A 16,287-nucleotide genomic window follows, 5' to 3' on the forward strand; every position below is an offset into this window, starting at 1 on the left:
AATGTGGTTGTTTTCCTTGTTATTTGATCAAGAAAAATATTTCATTTGATGTGGATGTTTGTGACTTTTCCCATAACTTTGCACCTTTTGATGTAAATGTTTGAGGGCAGGATTTTGTTCTTTCTGGATTCCATTCTAATGACAGTCACAGAGAAAGGGACGGGGCAACAACTCTTACAGTTCCAACTATTGAAACCTGCAAGATTCTGTTCTTAATGATACAACTACCTTTTTTTGCCAAAGTGGAGTGGCTTTGTTGCCTTTGTTGCCTGTGCTACAGAGGTCTATATTGGTCCACTAATACTAGTAAAGGCCCAGAGCACTACTTTTGTCAAAACATACATTTTTTTAAATAATATATATTATATATTTTTTTCTTCTTTTCAGCGCCCCTACTTCCTTCGGCTATGGTTGCAGATATAAATATTACAAATAAAGCTTACATTCCTTATTCTACAAGTCAGAGACGCATGTTTGTTCTACCTAGCATATTTCTGTCTGAATGTTCCAAACCATGCGTCCTGCTAAAAGATCTTAAGGTCTTCCAGAGGAGGCTTCTAGGGAGAACCATGCCACTGTAGCATGCCACAAACCCATGACTGTGCTCCACATAACAAACTACAGATTAGCAGCATCAGACACAGTGGGTAAAACATACTCCCACAAGCTGTTATCAAAGCAACATTCTGTTCAGAAAGCAACAACGGCAAAGATGTTTTGCGTCATGTTTAAACCTAAAATGCATTATGATCTTGCTCTCAACCTGTCAGCCATGTTTGTGAAGGGCCAATTCATGTGTAAAGTTCAGAGGGCACAGCATGAGCAGACACAACAGGGGTGCATTCAGTAAGACAAAACGATGTGTTCAACATTTCATTCAACGGAAACGGTACTGTACTGAACGACCAGTTGATGAATGCTGTGATTATGGTGGCCCAGAGGGACTTGTGTGCTGCACGAGTTTTGCAATTTAAAAGGTCACACCCATATTGATGAGGCCACATCTTACCAAACCCATCAAACAGGAGTAAACGGACCTCAATGTTTGTGGAAGAACTGTGCGCACCGTTTAGGGGAAACGTGTCGTTGAAATCGTCACGCAACGTAGCAAACGTTGAATCAAACTGAACGCACCAAAAATGGACCTTGATTGGATTTGAAGCTCACTGTCCTCAATGCAAAAGCCAATCAATGTGCCAGGTACGGGCAAATTGATTGTACCTTGAATTGAGGACAGTAAGTATTAGAGGGGGAATTGGGATTTTGTGATTGCTTGCTTTCTCTCATTTTATCACACGGGTACACAGTCTAGCTGTCTTTCAAAGCAGCATTCTGTAAAGTTAACTGTGTTCTGTGGTATATGCTGCCACCCCGTGGATACATTCTGAACTGCATTGTAGTTGATTTACATCTTATTATTTAGGTAGCCTATTCTTAAAATACTTCCACAGATTTCGAAAACTGTTTTAAATTGTTAAAAATAAAAACTATGTAATGAATCACTTCAGATAATAAGCAGAAAAACTAGAGCTAAAATATGATTGGTCAAGAACGCTGTCCAATCACAATTTGTGTTTTCATGACGTACCAATCATGGTATGAAAAATGGCGGCCTTGTGTAGTGAGTTTGGTGATTTAGTTCAAATAAAAAAACAACTGATATCTGTAATATCGCTTTGTAAAGAAAGAGGACTTGTACATAGCGTGAAATGGTAAGTAGCGCTCTTCTTGATGTTATTATGATCACTGTTCCTTTCAGTATAGAATAGCTAGATTTGGTGATCTCACAGTTGTTAGCCAGCTAGCCAAAAAGATCCAACATTTTCGTTCATTTATCGCTTGTCTTAATTCATTGGAATGGTGCTGTCTGAATGTGGACAGCCAGAGCTGTAAATTATATGGCTGTGAAAACGTACCTCAATCCAGGGAAGGAATATGTTTTTGTACTCCCTATAATCTTCAAATGATGAAAGGTGAATCGAGAATAACGTTATTGAAATGCTGGTAGATTTGAATTAAATTGCCGTTTTCGTAAGCATATTAGGCTAGTTAATGCTAAGCAACCCAGTGGATTTAACAACACTTCTTCTGGTAGTTACTCACTCCAACACTACGCGTTGCATTCTCATAGAATCCAATGGGCTGCTCTAGCATTAGCTACCCTAGCATGCTGGTGAAAACGGCAATTTAATTAAAAACGAACAGTATTTCAGTCTTCTCAATTAACTTTTAATCATTTCGGGATGATTATGCGTATAACGACATTCCATCCCTGGATTGAGTTACGTTTTCGCAGCCATATACCACTCCGGGCTCTGGCTGTCCACGTTCCGACATAGCACCATTCCGACTAAAAAAAATAGAAGGGGAAATAGTCGGATCCTTTTGGCTGACGAGCTAGCTAATGACAGCTTGCAAGTTTAGTCGAATCTATTTTGTTCAGAGTCAGACATGAAGCCTTCATATTTTCTGAATACAGGGTTCACATTGAAGTAGATAACACAAGGAATTAACCACGTCAGTGATATCACCGATGTTTGTGTGACATTATTTCAGGGCATCAGAGTTGGCATTTGCCCTGGACCCCCTGCCCAAGAATGAACTACCCCCACCCACATTTTTTACTGAGGTTTGTGCCCAGTAATGGCTAGTTCACGATAATATTGTCCTCACAAATGCATGAACAAGCTGCTGATCTTTTTGAATTGATCGCCGTTGAATTGGAGATCATTTGAATGTTTGTTACTGTCTCTCTCTACTCTGTCTGACCTCCTGGTTGTAGGAGGATGCTCAGGACCTGGATGCTCTTGGCCTGGCCAAGTCCTACTTTGACCTGAAAGAGTATGACCGAGCTGCCTACTTCCTTCGGGGCTGCTGCAGCCAGAAAGCATACTTCCTGTACATGTACTCCCGCTATCTGGTGAGATGAGGTTTCAGCATTCACAGTAACATCGCCTCTAGAAATCTACTTTTTAAAAATGAGAATAGAGATTTTTGCCTGAATCCTTGCAACTCCTCCACGATGGCCATCCTGTGTGTAGCCTGTCAATTCTGTCAGGCTCTTATTTTTCCTTTGTTTTCCAGTCTGGGGAAAAGAAAAAAGATGATGAGACAGTGGACAGCCTGGGTGAGGAGCTAAGCTTTCTCTGCTGCCTCAATCAAAGCTTTGTCTCTAGACAGAGTTCAATGTCTTGATTGGTTCTATTTGTTTTGGTCTGTGATTTGACTGCAGGGCCTCTGGAAAAAGGTCAGGTGCGGAACGAGGCTCTGCGAGAGCTGAGGGTGGAGCTGAGTAAGAAACACAGTGCTGGAGAGCTGGATGGATTCGCTCTGTACCTGTAAGCCCCTCCCACAATATCACACACACCCACTCAGTGGACTTGGACATGCCTGACACACATGTCTAGTCAGTCTTTAACCTCTTAAAGCTGTAATGTCTTTGCGCGTGTTTGTGTTTACAGGTATGGGGTGGTGCTGCGGAAGCTGGATCTGCTGAAGGAGGCGGTGGATGTGTTTGTGGAGGCGACCCATGCCTTACCTCTACACTGGGGAGCATGGTTGGAGCTCTGTAACCTCATCACCAACATTGAAATGGTAATGCACACATACTCACAACTTAAACAGATTCTCTTTTGTACCCACTACAATAGTTCCCAGATCTACTAGACTACAAAACATGTCCATGAGCTTCTATGGCATATTCCACTGATATACTTGTGTCTCCTCTCCATTTCGTCAGCTGAAGTCCCTGTCTCTGCCAGACTGTTGGATCAGAGACTTCTTCATGGCCCACATGTACACAGAGCTGCAGATGATCAAGGAGGCGCTGCAGAAATACCAGAGCCTGATAGAGGCAGGTTTCTCCAAGAGCACGTATATCATGTCACAGATTGCTGTGGCCTACCACAACATCAGAGGTGGGTTTATTTCATGCTTTGCTGTATCAATTTAAATGAGCAATGTGAAAAAATATATTATTAACCTTCTCAAGCAGGTCCGAAGTATTTTATCCATTTTCCAGTCTGTGCTTTTCTTTGTGATTTAGATATTGACCAGGCTCTGGCTCTGTTCAATGAGTTGCGGAAGCAGGATCCCTTTCGCATTGAGAACATGGACACATTCTCCAACCTGCTCTATGTCAGGGTGAGACCCCACTGCTGCACCACAGTAATGCCTGTCTCCATCCGGAAGTCTCTCCGTCTTTATTGACCTGTGTCTGTTGTTTCCACAGAGCATGAAGCCAGAGCTCAGCTACCTGGCCCACAACCTGGTGGAGATAGACAAGTACAGGGTAGAGACCTGCTGTGTCATCGGTAAGGGTCCCGCCACCACACAGCGGACCCGAAAGCCACACCTCAACTCCAGACATAAACCCATATCAAAACTCTTACTACGTTCAGTGCAAGACCCAGACCACGCAATGAGACTGAAACTAGACCTTCCAACAGTCTTAAGAAGTGTTGTCTCTGACCAAGTGCTGTCTGTCCTGTGTGTAGGGAACTACTACAGCCTGCGGTCGCAGCACGAAAAGGCAGCGCTGTACTTCCAGAGGGCTCTGAAGCTGAACCCTCGCTGCCTGGGGGCCTGGACTCTGATGGGCCACGAGTATATGGAGATGAAGAACACCTCCGCTGCCATCCAGGCCTACAGGTCAGACTGACACTCCACTATGGCATGGCTCATCCTATGGGTCCCGGGGGAGTTGATCCTCTTGTTTTTTTTAATAGTTCTGTGTATGTTTTCTTTGTTCAGGCACGCTATAGAAGTGAACAAGCGAGACTACCGTGCCTGGTATGGCCTGGGACAGACTTATGAGATCCTCAAGATGCCCTTCTACTGCCTGTACTACTATCGAAAAGCCCACCAGCTCAGGTGTGCATTTGTGTAAAAAACAAGGGAGAGGGTTTTTCTTGCTGGTGCTTCTTATCGTGTAGTTAAGTGTATTACCAAATGGTCACATACTGTAGTGTGAATGACGTGTCACTGTGGCCCTCCTCAGGCCCAATGACTCTCGTATGCTGGTTGCTCTGGGAGAGAGCTACGAGAAACTCTCACAGCACGTCGAGGCCAAGAAGGTTAGCAACAGCACCATTGTATTCCCGTCACTAGTTTTCCTTTTCCTGTATATTTCAATGTCATATTTTTGTCACTCCTGTAAGTTGTCATTTAAGTTCTATTCTTCCTTTTTGGCCAGTGTTACTGGAGGGCGTACTCTGTGGGGGACGTGGAGAGGATGGCCCTACTGAAGCTGGCAAAGTAAGGAGATCTTAGCGTGTACTTGTGTGTACCTGCTTAATGATGTGTTTTTGTGACTTGGTGCCGCGATTCAATCCAGTTACGCTTGGTCTTATTTTTTTTATTTTTTTTAAAGGTAATGATTCTGTGTTTGCGGCGACAGCGTTCACTGTGAACGCTGCAGATGTTGGCTCAATCAGATAGGACTTTTTAAATGTCAAGCGGACTATAACGTGGATCTACCGCTGATCGGGTTGAATCCCGACCTAACATCCCCTAACATGTTTTTTTTGTTGACAGACTTCACGAGCAGCTTAACGAATCTGACGACGCGGCCCAGTGTTATATCATATACATCCAAGACATCTTCTCCTGTGGGGTGAGCAACCTAACTGTCCTCTGTGTGTGTGTGTGTATATACAGTCAGGTCCATAATTGTTGACACCCTTGATAAAGATGAGAAAAAAAGACTGTATGAAATAAATACAAATACTGAGCAACATTTTATGCACGTTTTTTTCCCTGGAATTATATAATTTTATAGTAATACAATTGCTCATAGAAAGAGATTTTGTTTAACAAGTAACAAAACAAATCTCAAAGATGGGGGGTGGGGTCAAAATTATTGGCACCCTGTTTTCAGTATAGGGATGGGCAACTTTAATGGGGGTGGGGGCCATAGAAAATCTGAACTCATGAGGGGCTGCAGTTGCTCGTGGGTCTGCGTACCCACATCCACGTTGCGAGCAAAACATTTTAGTGGTCCCCTCTCGACAGCAAAGATAACGTTTTGGAGTTTATTTTGTGCAGCTCTACACAATTTTGCCATGGTTGTAGAGAATATGTTGCAGTTTTAAAGCAAGTATATTCTACTTTGCCAACTCACAACAGTAAATTGAGACCCAGACTTTCGAGTTTACCATCCCTGCTATAGCACACTCTCCTTGCGAGGATAACGACACTGCGCCTCTTTCTAAAATGGAAAGAAGGTAAACGCAGCCCAGGTTAAACGTAATGACAGGCTGTTGTAGTACAATACATGCTCAACATCCCATGTTGGCCTGTTTGCATTGGTCAGCCGAAACACGCGCACAAATTAGCAATAGCTGAAGACCACCTCTGTCCGCACAAAAATATGGACCATTTGATTGCGTAGCATTACCTTAATGCTAATCATGCCTCAGCCTCAACTTTGAAATTCTGGTGAATTGAGAAAGTTGTTTGAGAGGCACTTTGAATCGACTGCTTAGATTGTGTCGAGCCAAAGTGTCTGAATGAACAGCTCTCTTTCTCATCCTTTTTTGTAATTACTTTGTTTATTTCTGTCTTTTTTTGCTATTCAAGTGGAATGTATGCGTAGGAATCTTGAATGATGGTCATACTCTTGCTTGATAACCTGTGCAGTTGGTACTATTGACATGAGTGGGACAGTCCCCTGCGAGCGTATGTACTCTAGGTGCTTCCTTTTCTTCCTACGTAAAGCTCTGATGAAGGCGATTTCATGCCGAAACGTAAGCCGACTTTTGTTTACATGTCCCGTCAATAAATCTGTCAAATTTACGCAGCAACTGAGTGCACCTTTTTTTCTTTGTTCTCCCGGATAGTCACCAGTTTAAATGTTCTTGTGTAAGGAATATTTTTTGGGATTTCCTTTTTCTAAAATGTTTTGAGATTGGAGAAACACGTTGGAAGGGATCTTAGACCATTCCTCCATACAGAATCTTTCCAGATCCTAGTTATCCTTCATCTGTTCTTATGGACTGCCCTCTTCAATTCAAACCCCAGGGTTTCAATGGGGTTCAAGTCCAGAGACTGAATGGCCATTGCAAAATGTCAGTTTTGAGTAGTGCTTGGGGTTGTCTTGCTGGAAGTTCCACTTGCGGACAAGTGTCAGCCTCCTGGCAGAGGCAACCAAGTTTTTGTCTAAAATGTCCTGATACTTGGTAGAGTTCATGATGCCATTGACTTTAACAAGTGACACCCCATCTTGTAGAGATTACTTGTTTTAATAAAATCTTTCTGAGAAATTGTATTAGTGTAAAATCAATCATATTTTCCTCATCTTTATCAAGGGTGCCAATAATTATGGACCTGACTGTATATAGGTATGTTTTGACCATCGAGTCAGTCTCTATGGAAAGGCCCCCCCCCCCCCCCAAGTGTTTGGTGTGAAAGAGGTTTGTGCCAACAGGAGCAGCTGGAGCATGCGGAGGTGAGCACGGCCCTGCGGTACCTGGGCCAGTACTACTTCAAAAACAAGCTCTATGACGAGGCGTCACTCTGTGCACAACGCTGCTGTGACTACAACGACGTAAGCGCTCCCTGTACAACCTCACTCTTCAAATTGAACCAGTAGTGTTCGTTACCTGTAAAGTATTTATTTTTGATAATGAGATACACGCGTACTGCTTGTCCTGTATAGGTAATGTGTCAGTCTTGTCTGAGGTACGGTGCGTTCTTCCACCAGGCTCGTGAGGAAGGGAAGGCTCTGCTCCGACAGCTCTCCCAGGTCAGAGACCAGACGGAGTCCTCAACCACAGACCTGTTTGGACCGCTCTCCTCCAACAACACTCCCATCAGGAGGGTGTCCCCCCTCGACTTGTCCTCCTTCACCCCCTGACACGATACCTTCTCTACCCCACTGGCTAGCAAAAAGCCCCGCTTCACTTTGACTCCATAATGGGACAACCTCATCTGTGCATTGTCATCGAAGAGATTGTTTGGAAATGACTAGCCCTTTTTGTCTCTCCAAATGAATGTAAATATTATCTGTGTAAGTTTACATAGTGAGGTGCAGGAGTTGCCACTTTTGAATATGAGATGAACTAACGGTCTGAAGTGTCAGTGGAAATGGCATGGAGAATAAATTCACTTCTTTCCAAGATTGAGGAACAATCTAGTTAATAATACTGCATCAGTCAACAAATTATTTTTGGGGGGATATAACAGTTCATCTTTAAGACATTTTAAAAATGGACAAAAGGAGATTAAGTCATACAACTAGAATCTCAAGTTATCCTACATTGACAAACATTACTCATTTATTCAGATCATAAATGTGTTTAATACTCAAACAAGATATTTGAAATCCTCTACAACAACCTCTCCTCTACAACCCCCAGCTGTTCCATGTATATTAACTATTCCATGGCTCGCACACCCGATTCCCCTTGTCAACTAATCATTAAGACACTTGAATCAGGTGTGCTAGTTCGGGATTACAAAAAAAAATGGAACTGTCTAGGGGCCCACAAGAGTTGAAGCACTGCTCTACAAAAACACATCTTCGTGTATTTACAGTAACATTTGGTATAAAATAAAGTGACATATTTGAAATGTGCCATTACAACAGTACACATTTACAATTTGGTTTGCATAATAGGATAAGAATATAAATACAGACTCCTGATTTTCAGCTCTCAAGTTAACACTTTGTGACCCTGTACCTGCCAGAGGGGCAGGGACTAGAGGAAGGAGTCAGGTGGGAGCACAGAATCCGTGAGTGGCGTGTGGTTTGATCCTCACGGCGTCCCTGTTTGTTTCGTGACGGGGTGCGTTGTGGGAAAAAGGAGAGGAAGAAGGGTCTTTTCTCTGGGGGCTGGTTCTCAGTGTTGCCTGCTGCTGCCCCTGCCCCACAGCCCCTCTTCTTACAGGAGCCGGGGGTAGCAGAGGCAGAGGGGGGCATCTGCATCTGGGCCAGGCACTCTGCCTTCCTCCTCAGGTCAGCCTTGACCAGCAGCAGGCCGTTCTGCAGCTCCACCAAGGTCTGGTCCTGAGGGAGGGACAGGAGGAGACGGACAGGAGTGGACAGGGTTAGAGAGGATGGCGGGGCGGGTGAGTGGAAGGAGAAACGCCACCTGGTGCAGTTGTGTTAAGTCTTTTTTAGTTTAGTGTTAAACCTGACAGTGGGTTGAGTAAGAGGAAAGAAGAAGATGGGGAGAAACAATGAAAAGGTATTGGTCTAGGGCAGTGTCTACAGATTGAAACATCTCTTCACACTGTGGGAAATCATAGAAATGGTAGGGGAAACTAATGCTGACTCCCACCTGAATAAATAAGTTACTTTTCAGAGTAACAGAAACGTCCGATGCAAAGACACACAAACTAGCAGCAGCCCCGCCCAACCTCAACAAAGTCCAACCCTGGCTCGAGGGAGAATTCTATGCTAGAATAGACGTGTACCTGTTTGGCCAGCGTGCCGTCTGCAGCTGCGAGCGCATGGCGCAGCCTCTCCCCGTCTGTGTTGCGGCAGCATGCCCTCTCTCCAGACTGCAGGTTCAAACCCAGCTTCTGCAGGTCCAGACGCAACTGACGCAGGTTCTGCAGGAGAGGCACAAACACGTTCCAACCCCAGTAACCATACCCGGTTATAGTGTTTCATACAGAATGTCTGAGAGAAGACTAGGCCTCTGGGTACTGACCTTTTGGCCCTCCACCAGCTTGCGGTTGGCAGTGTTGGTCAGGGCGTCTGAGGGCTCTGGTGGTGTGCGCTGCCCCTGGAAACACCTCAGCTCTGGGAGACAAAAAGAGAATCCTAGTTAGAAAGACCCAGCTCCAATCAACACAACAGTTTAGACTTCCCTCTTGTTCCCACACTCATCATCCTGTCCCTCCCTTTCTTCTAACCTTGTTTTTTCTCCAGCAGCTCAGCCTGCACTCTGCTCAGCTCTCCTGTGGTTGTGGAGGCCAGGCGCTGGGAGCGACGGGGGGCGGGCCCCTCCGAGACTCCTCCCAGGGCCATGGGTGGGAAGAGGGGAAGGGGGGCTGGCTCTGCTAGCGCTACCCCTCCCTTCTCCAAGGCAGCATTCAGAGCCACTATCTGTTCATCACGCTCCTAGGATGGGTGGGAATGTGGGAAATACTCAACCCTCCGTAGCATGAGAACGTCACCATTTTAAAACCAACCGAAGTAGCTGATAACTCATCACCGAAAGACTGTCCTATCCCTCTCACCTCGATTTCCTGGTTGTAGTATCTCTTGAGACTTTTCTGAAGGTTGTTGATCTTGTCCTCAAACCTCTCCTCCAACAGAGCCCTCTCTGTCTCTAGGGTCTGGCTGAAGTCCTTCTCCATGCCAGAGATGACCTCCATCATCTCAGAGAACACCTGCTCCCTGATGTTGGCCTCCAGCACCTCCTTCTCCTCCCGCTGCCGCTGCACCTCCCTCTTCAGCACCTCGATGGCCCGCAGCAGAGCCTGAACACAGCACAGACGTGACTCAGTCATGCACACTGGTTGAGCTTACAGGTCTCCACATGCAAACAGGTTGACCATTTCTTCACAAAGAGAGAGAGGGGGGTGGAGGGGCGACATACATCTGAATCGAACATGGTGATGTCCCCCTCTTCACCATCACTGTCCTCGTTGTCCTCCATCAGAGTGGTGTCATCGGAGTGAGGCTGGGGCTCCCGCAGCAGGGACAGGATGTAGGCCACCCGGGTCTTAGTCGGCGGCCCATGGACCAGCTGAGAGAGGAGACAGACCACACCGACGCAGGGGCCGCATTAGCTTTCAGAAATCGTCACTTTCAAAACGCAGATCATCAAAACAGTGCACCTATAGTTTTTCCTTCAAACAAAATACATTAGTGCAACACATTTGTCAGGAAATCGTTTATCAGATGAAAGTGCAACGCTATTTGACTAGCAGCCACACAAGTAAATTAGATTAAAATTAAAATGCAGGGTATTTTTTTTGCAAAAAACATGCATGGCCATCATTTCTAATGCTTATCAGAGTAAGAATTTAGCCAGCTACATTTCAAAATGTTTGATTGAAGTTAATCTTGCATTTTAACTTGCTACTGTAGAAAAACTACACTGGAGGAAGGTACCGGAGAAAAATAGCCTATACATCAGTCAGAGCGCTGTCTGGTGATACAAGAACAAAGATATTTTATCCAAGAGGAGGTGCAACTGAAGCACAAACGCAGTCCTTTTCCATTCATGATTTGGAGCCGACCCGACTGAAGCCGAGTAAAATTTACAACAAGAAGCATTTTAGATCTGCGTTTACAAAAACACAGCAAGATATTTTGCCGTTTTACCTTCCCTTTTCTGCGCGAAAAACGCAAAATCCTGCATTAAACACGACCCCGGCAAACGTCCCAACTACACCCACTGGCCGGCTCTCTCTGATGCCAGGGCTGTGTAACTGCAAGGTAAGGCATGGTGAGATGGGTTTGTACCTGTGTGGCGATGGCAGAGAACTTGAGGGCCTGGAGGGTCTCGTCGTAGGTCGAAGCACAGGGGTTGATGTTGACCACCATACTGGAGCGCCCGTGGCCGCAGAAGAAGCCCTGGAGCACTCGGGTCAGTTTACAGTCTCTGAACGGCACCACCTGAGGGGCTCGAGGCCTAGGGACAGGAGAATGGGTTCATCAAGAGACCATCTGGACAGCACATTTTATACCCCCCCCCCCCCCCGTCTCAGCCTCTAGTATCTATGAGGCAACAGTCGATGTGCCGGGGGGCTAGGCTCAGTCTGTTATCTGGTGTAATTCTCCTGTCTTGTCCTGTGTGAATGCAAATATGCTCCCTCTAATCTAATTCTCTCCAGGGGGCTGTCGGGCCCTAGGGTCATGCCTCAGGACGACCTGGCCTGATGACTCCTTGCTGTTGCGAGTCGACTTGGTTGTGCTGCTGCTCCAGTTTCAACTGTTCTGCCTGCGGCTATGGAACCCTGACCGGTTCACCAGACGTGCTACCTTGTCCCAGACCTGCTGTTTTCAACCAACTCTCTACCACACCTGCTGTTGTTTCGACAGCCCGGCTATAAAAAGCCAAGTGACATTTACTTCTGATGTACTGACCTGTTGCACCCTCTACAACCACTGTGATTATTATTTGAGCCTGCTGGTCATCTATAAACGTTTGAACATCTTGGAGAACAACCTAGCCTTAATGGCCATGTACTGTTATAATCTCCACCCGGCACAGTCAGAAGAGGACTGGCCACTCCTCAGAGCCTGGTTCCTCTCTGGGTTTCTTCCTATTCTAGGGAGTTCTTCCTAGCCACCGTGCTTCTACATCGCTTGCTGTTTGGAGTTTTAGGCTGGGTTTCTGTACAAGCACTTAGTGACATATGCGGATGTAAAAAAAGGCTTTCTAAATTTCATTTGATTGATGTATTTGATGAATTCCTGTTCTGGAATAGAGTGTGTGGCCTACTTGTTGTTCTGGTTGTGCCTCAGAGCAGCGATACAGCGGCCCAGGGTGTGGAGGGAGGTGTTGATATTGTTGGCCTCCTTCATCCGCTCCCCATTGCGCTGGTCTTTACAACGCTCTGAGCCAGCCAGGTCGCAGACAGACAGCCTAGTGGGACAGAATCACTGTTACTAATTGCCAGGCCACGGACACTCAGGATAAGACAGTGGGCCGGAGAATGAGAAGCGTGGATGGGACGTACTCGCTGACGAGTGTGGCCTGGCCCTGGTCAGCCTCTGGGTGGACGTGCAGGATCCGGGTGGAGAAGATGCTGTGGCTGCGGCTGGAGTTGTGGTTGAGGTGAGTGCTGGCAAAGCTCTGGTTCCTCCGGCCAGCCCTGAGCACTCTCCAAGCCTCCTCTGCACTGCGGACCTGCACCCAGGTGAGGTCTGCACAACACAAACAGTAGCAAAACTGTCAGTAATGTGAACAAACTACAACGAAAAGCTCTCCAAGATGATCTGCATAATATAATCACGATTAGAAACCATTCTCTTTGTGAATATAAGTGTGTGTGTTACCTTTCACGTAAGGGTTCCCCTGCTTGTCGTCACTCAGCCGCAGAGTGGCCCTCTTCTTGGGCTGCAGGGAGGGCGGAGCCTCCAGCAGGTCGTACAGGAATTCGTTGTAGATCTCATAGAAGGCCACCCACACAGAGAACTGCACTCCCTCCTCCAGGTCCTCCCCTCCACTGTGGGACAGGCTGTCGGGTTCCAGAAACACACTGTTGTCTGAGTCTGCCGGGAGCGAGAGACAAGGGCATGTTGAGCGGTGGATAGGCAACCACCAGGATTATACAAAAAGGAAAATACTACATATTTCCAATGCCTATATAATAATAATAAGCAGCTTTGTAAAGCTGTGTACATAGGCCTAACTCTAGACTCTGCTTTAGGGCCCACTGGGCGTCAGAGACCCGAGCAATGTTACATTCAGAACATTACCTTCTAGCTGGGTGGCGATGTGGCTGGTTATGGAGAGTCCACCGATGCCGCTGTCCCAGGTACTGGTGCCGTCACGCATCCGAGAAGTCATGCCACCCTCCTGTGATAGAGGGGGGGAGGGGGTGGTGCACGTGTCACAACGTGACTTACAGCAACCTGGCCGTAAAATACTTCCACACTTCACTTCCTGACCCGTTCTCCCAGTCTCCCTCACCTCTTTGAGCAGAGAGTCTCTGCGGATCTCCTCAGCCCGGACCTCACCGGCGTTCAGCTGGCGTACCTCCCGGTAGAGGACAGGCTTGAGGTCCATGGCCCCGTAGAGGCGGCCCTGCAGCTTCCTGAACACAGACACCAGGGCTCTGGGAAGGAGGCCTGCCTCTCGACCCACTCCTAAAGGGGGAAAGGTCACGTCGGCGCTCGGTGAGATCTCCACTGTTAATATGGTCATATACTTACCAAACAGATAAACACACTGCAGTAGAAACGTTTGCCTTTCTGTGGTTACATCAACAATCCAATCTCACCCTGAACGGTGTAGGTCTTGCCAGAGTTGGTGACGCCGTATGTGTAGAGGAGACGGCTCTCTCCACGAAGCACGTCTCTCACCATCTCCTTCATTGTGCTCTCATAGAAATCCTGTTGTGTGGTCTCCGGGCCAAAGATCTGCAGAGGTACATATGAAAAGACGCCAGTGAGCATCGCGAACGTGTATGTTACAACGTATTATGTGCGTCATAGTAAAGTCTTTCATCTCGCAGGTTGTTTATGAACGGGAATCTATTACCCGTGAGTAGCTGAATTTGTGCACGCTCTGGGCGACTCCCCTCTCTGCACACTTCATGTTCTGGGAGTCTTTGGGGGCTTTGAGCATCAGGCTCTCTTCATCTTGCACACACACACAGCCCTGAAATGAGAGGGAGGAAAATGACACGCCTTGACGCGGGGAATGTCATAATGAGCGAGACGCAATGATTAAGTGCAGATCGTACCTGTTCCTCTCCTCTTTCCTTCTCTCCCTCGGTCAGAGGGCGGATACGCAGAAACACCTTCACTCTGTCAGTGCTCCCCTCGTCACCGTTGCCTTTTCTGGCCACTCCAGGCTTCACCAACGTTTTCTAAATAAATCGGACAGATATGTGCGACAGTACTGTATTTCTGTGATGAGCAATGGAGTTGTATGTATCGTTGAACATTTTCATACTATAGGCCTATCCCCGATCCCCTTTTGTGTAAATCAGCTACACACTTAGAAAGTATCAATGGAAAGCGGTGTTCGAGGTGCAAAATGTTTGCGAATGAATAAATGACAAGAAGAAGAAAAAAACGACAGACAGGATTGATAGGTCAGAATGGCTCTGAGCATTTCCGAGAAAATGGTCACTAAGCAAATGGTTTGACCAGAGGATAAAGGATTACAGTGTTTGTGTGTTATAAAGCTCTTATTGTGAAAAGATGGCCTCTCTCGTTGCTGTGTGACAAGTTGTTGGAGGGCATCACGCCCAATAAATAACTGTCCAGCGTCTACCCTAAAGCCCTTTGCAAAGAAAAGGGACACAGTCTGGGAAAACTCAAACACTCACAAATAGTCTCCAACTTCACTAACTGCTAAACAGCTGTATCAACTGTAGCAGAAGAGTCATTGATAAAAGCGGTCACCGGAAACAGGAAGTCATCACAATGTCGTGTTACTTTCGCTGATGTACCAGTAGGCCTGTAATAAAAGGAACCTTGGATATCTTTTGAGCGCAATGTTATTACTTCAGAGTGAAGGCCTCACCTCTCTGATGGATGGCCGATGTTCTAGCCCCGGGGAGATGATGGAGAGCTCAGGCAGAGTGACCCCGTTCAGTCGGCCTCCGATGTCAGCTGCCGTGGATTCAAACACAGCCATGCCATCTTCCTCGTTAGACAGGACTCCACACGGAGACGCCATAGATAATGCCATAACAACCTGTTGGGTGACTGAATGAAGATTCTGGGATCACAGAGCTGTCACGGGTAAGTGAGATCTACATCAACATGTTTTCCAGGTTTACTTAGTTAGTTGGTGAAAAGGGTCCACTTTCATATATACACACACAAGGCAATCTGTTAGAAGGGGATCTTACATAAATTGAGAGCCAAAAGTCAAGTTTGCAGGTCTGCAAAAGACAAGACTGGTGGTTATTCTAGAGAGGGTTGTTATCCCCGTTTGTTTTCCTCTCTCAAAAGTGGTTTAATGTCCAACTAAGTCCCACCTCATCTGTTGTGTAGAGCCAGTTAACGTTATTTTTATGCCTCAATCCAAAATGGAACGACGGCATTATTACTTTTAGACATAAAAGTAGCTACAGGACTGTTGCTGCAGAGCTGAAAATGCAGCCAAGATTTTTGAACCCACCTAAAGCAATCCATTGGCTGTCTGTTAATGGCAGGTAACGTCACACGCAAGCAGACTACCTGGTTTGTTTAGCTAGCTAACATTTTAATAGTTAACATCGTTTCTTAATAATAATAAAACTAATTAGCTATGTGTTGAAGGTTCTTTTTTTTCTTCAAGTCTAGCTAGCGGATTAGCAAAAACAAGATATCCTAGTAGTTGCTACCGTAGACAGTTACTGTTAACGTATGTTAGCAAAGCCAAGGTCCTTCCCTTCAGGCTTCTTTATCAAGTCAATGCTGAATTATTTACCTCGTCAGTCAAGGGGATGAGCGGCGTCTGTGAGTTATCCTCGTAAATGCCAAAAATCGAACTTTTGAAACCGAAACAACTTACTCGATCTAGCCATGAAACTCCACCTTGCAAATGTCCCCTTGTTAGCCTTCGCGCACAGCCACTTCCCCCAACGCGACTACTGATTCAACCAATTCAAACATCGCGCTTCATGTGCACAACCAATCACAGGAAAAAGGTTACACAAATG

At 46.1% G+C, this 16,287-nt stretch overlaps 2 protein-coding genes across 5 annotated transcripts; one reads left to right on the forward strand and one right to left on the reverse strand.

The window, feature by feature from the left end:
* Positions 1-1,572: 1,572 nt before the first annotated feature.
* LOC129869040 (cell division cycle protein 23 homolog) lies at positions 1,573-8,571 on the forward strand. Of its 2 annotated transcripts, none has more exons than XM_055943494.1 (16): positions 1,573-1,712; positions 2,557-2,629; positions 2,783-2,920; positions 3,085-3,127; positions 3,233-3,338; positions 3,462-3,594; positions 3,740-3,917; positions 4,046-4,143; positions 4,232-4,313; positions 4,497-4,650; positions 4,753-4,872; positions 5,000-5,075; positions 5,195-5,256; positions 5,536-5,614; positions 7,427-7,546; positions 7,703-8,571. In XM_055943494.1, the coding sequence occupies exons 1-16, from the start codon at positions 1,606-1,608 to the stop codon at positions 7,853-7,855; spliced, it is 1,722 nt and encodes a 573-aa protein (XP_055799469.1). In that variant the 5' UTR covers positions 1,573-1,605; the 3' UTR covers positions 7,856-8,571. The 2 variants fall into 2 exon arrangements, with proteins under 2 accessions (XP_055799469.1, XP_055799470.1); XM_055943495.1 differs by having other exon boundaries at positions 7,433-7,546.
* On the reverse strand, positions 8,276-16,202 carry LOC129869038 (kinesin-like protein KIF20A). Of its 3 annotated transcripts, none has more exons than XM_055943489.1 (17): positions 16,056-16,202; positions 15,162-15,346; positions 14,374-14,499; positions 14,169-14,288; positions 13,909-14,047; positions 13,599-13,774; positions 13,385-13,484; positions 12,962-13,177; positions 12,643-12,829; positions 12,405-12,548; positions 11,423-11,591; positions 10,551-10,700; positions 10,189-10,431; positions 9,862-10,069; positions 9,657-9,748; positions 9,418-9,555; positions 8,276-9,007 (listed from the first exon to the last, which is right to left on the reverse strand). In XM_055943489.1, exons 2-17 carry the CDS (start codon positions 15,327-15,329, stop codon positions 8,660-8,662), a joined length of 2,724 nt encoding a protein of 907 aa, XP_055799464.1. In that variant the 5' UTR covers positions 15,330-15,346; positions 16,056-16,202; the 3' UTR covers positions 8,276-8,659. The 3 variants fall into 3 exon arrangements, with proteins under 3 accessions (XP_055799464.1, XP_055799463.1, XP_055799466.1); XM_055943488.1 differs by having other exon boundaries at positions 16,140-16,199; XM_055943491.1 differs by having other exon boundaries at positions 8,915-9,134; positions 16,140-16,199.
* Positions 16,203-16,287: the final 85 nt, after the last annotated feature.

This window comes from Salvelinus fontinalis, chromosome 13, assembly GCF_029448725.1.
Source record: "Salvelinus fontinalis isolate EN_2023a chromosome 13, ASM2944872v1, whole genome shotgun sequence".
Lineage (NCBI taxonomy): Eukaryota > Metazoa > Chordata > Actinopteri > Salmoniformes > Salmonidae > Salvelinus > Salvelinus fontinalis.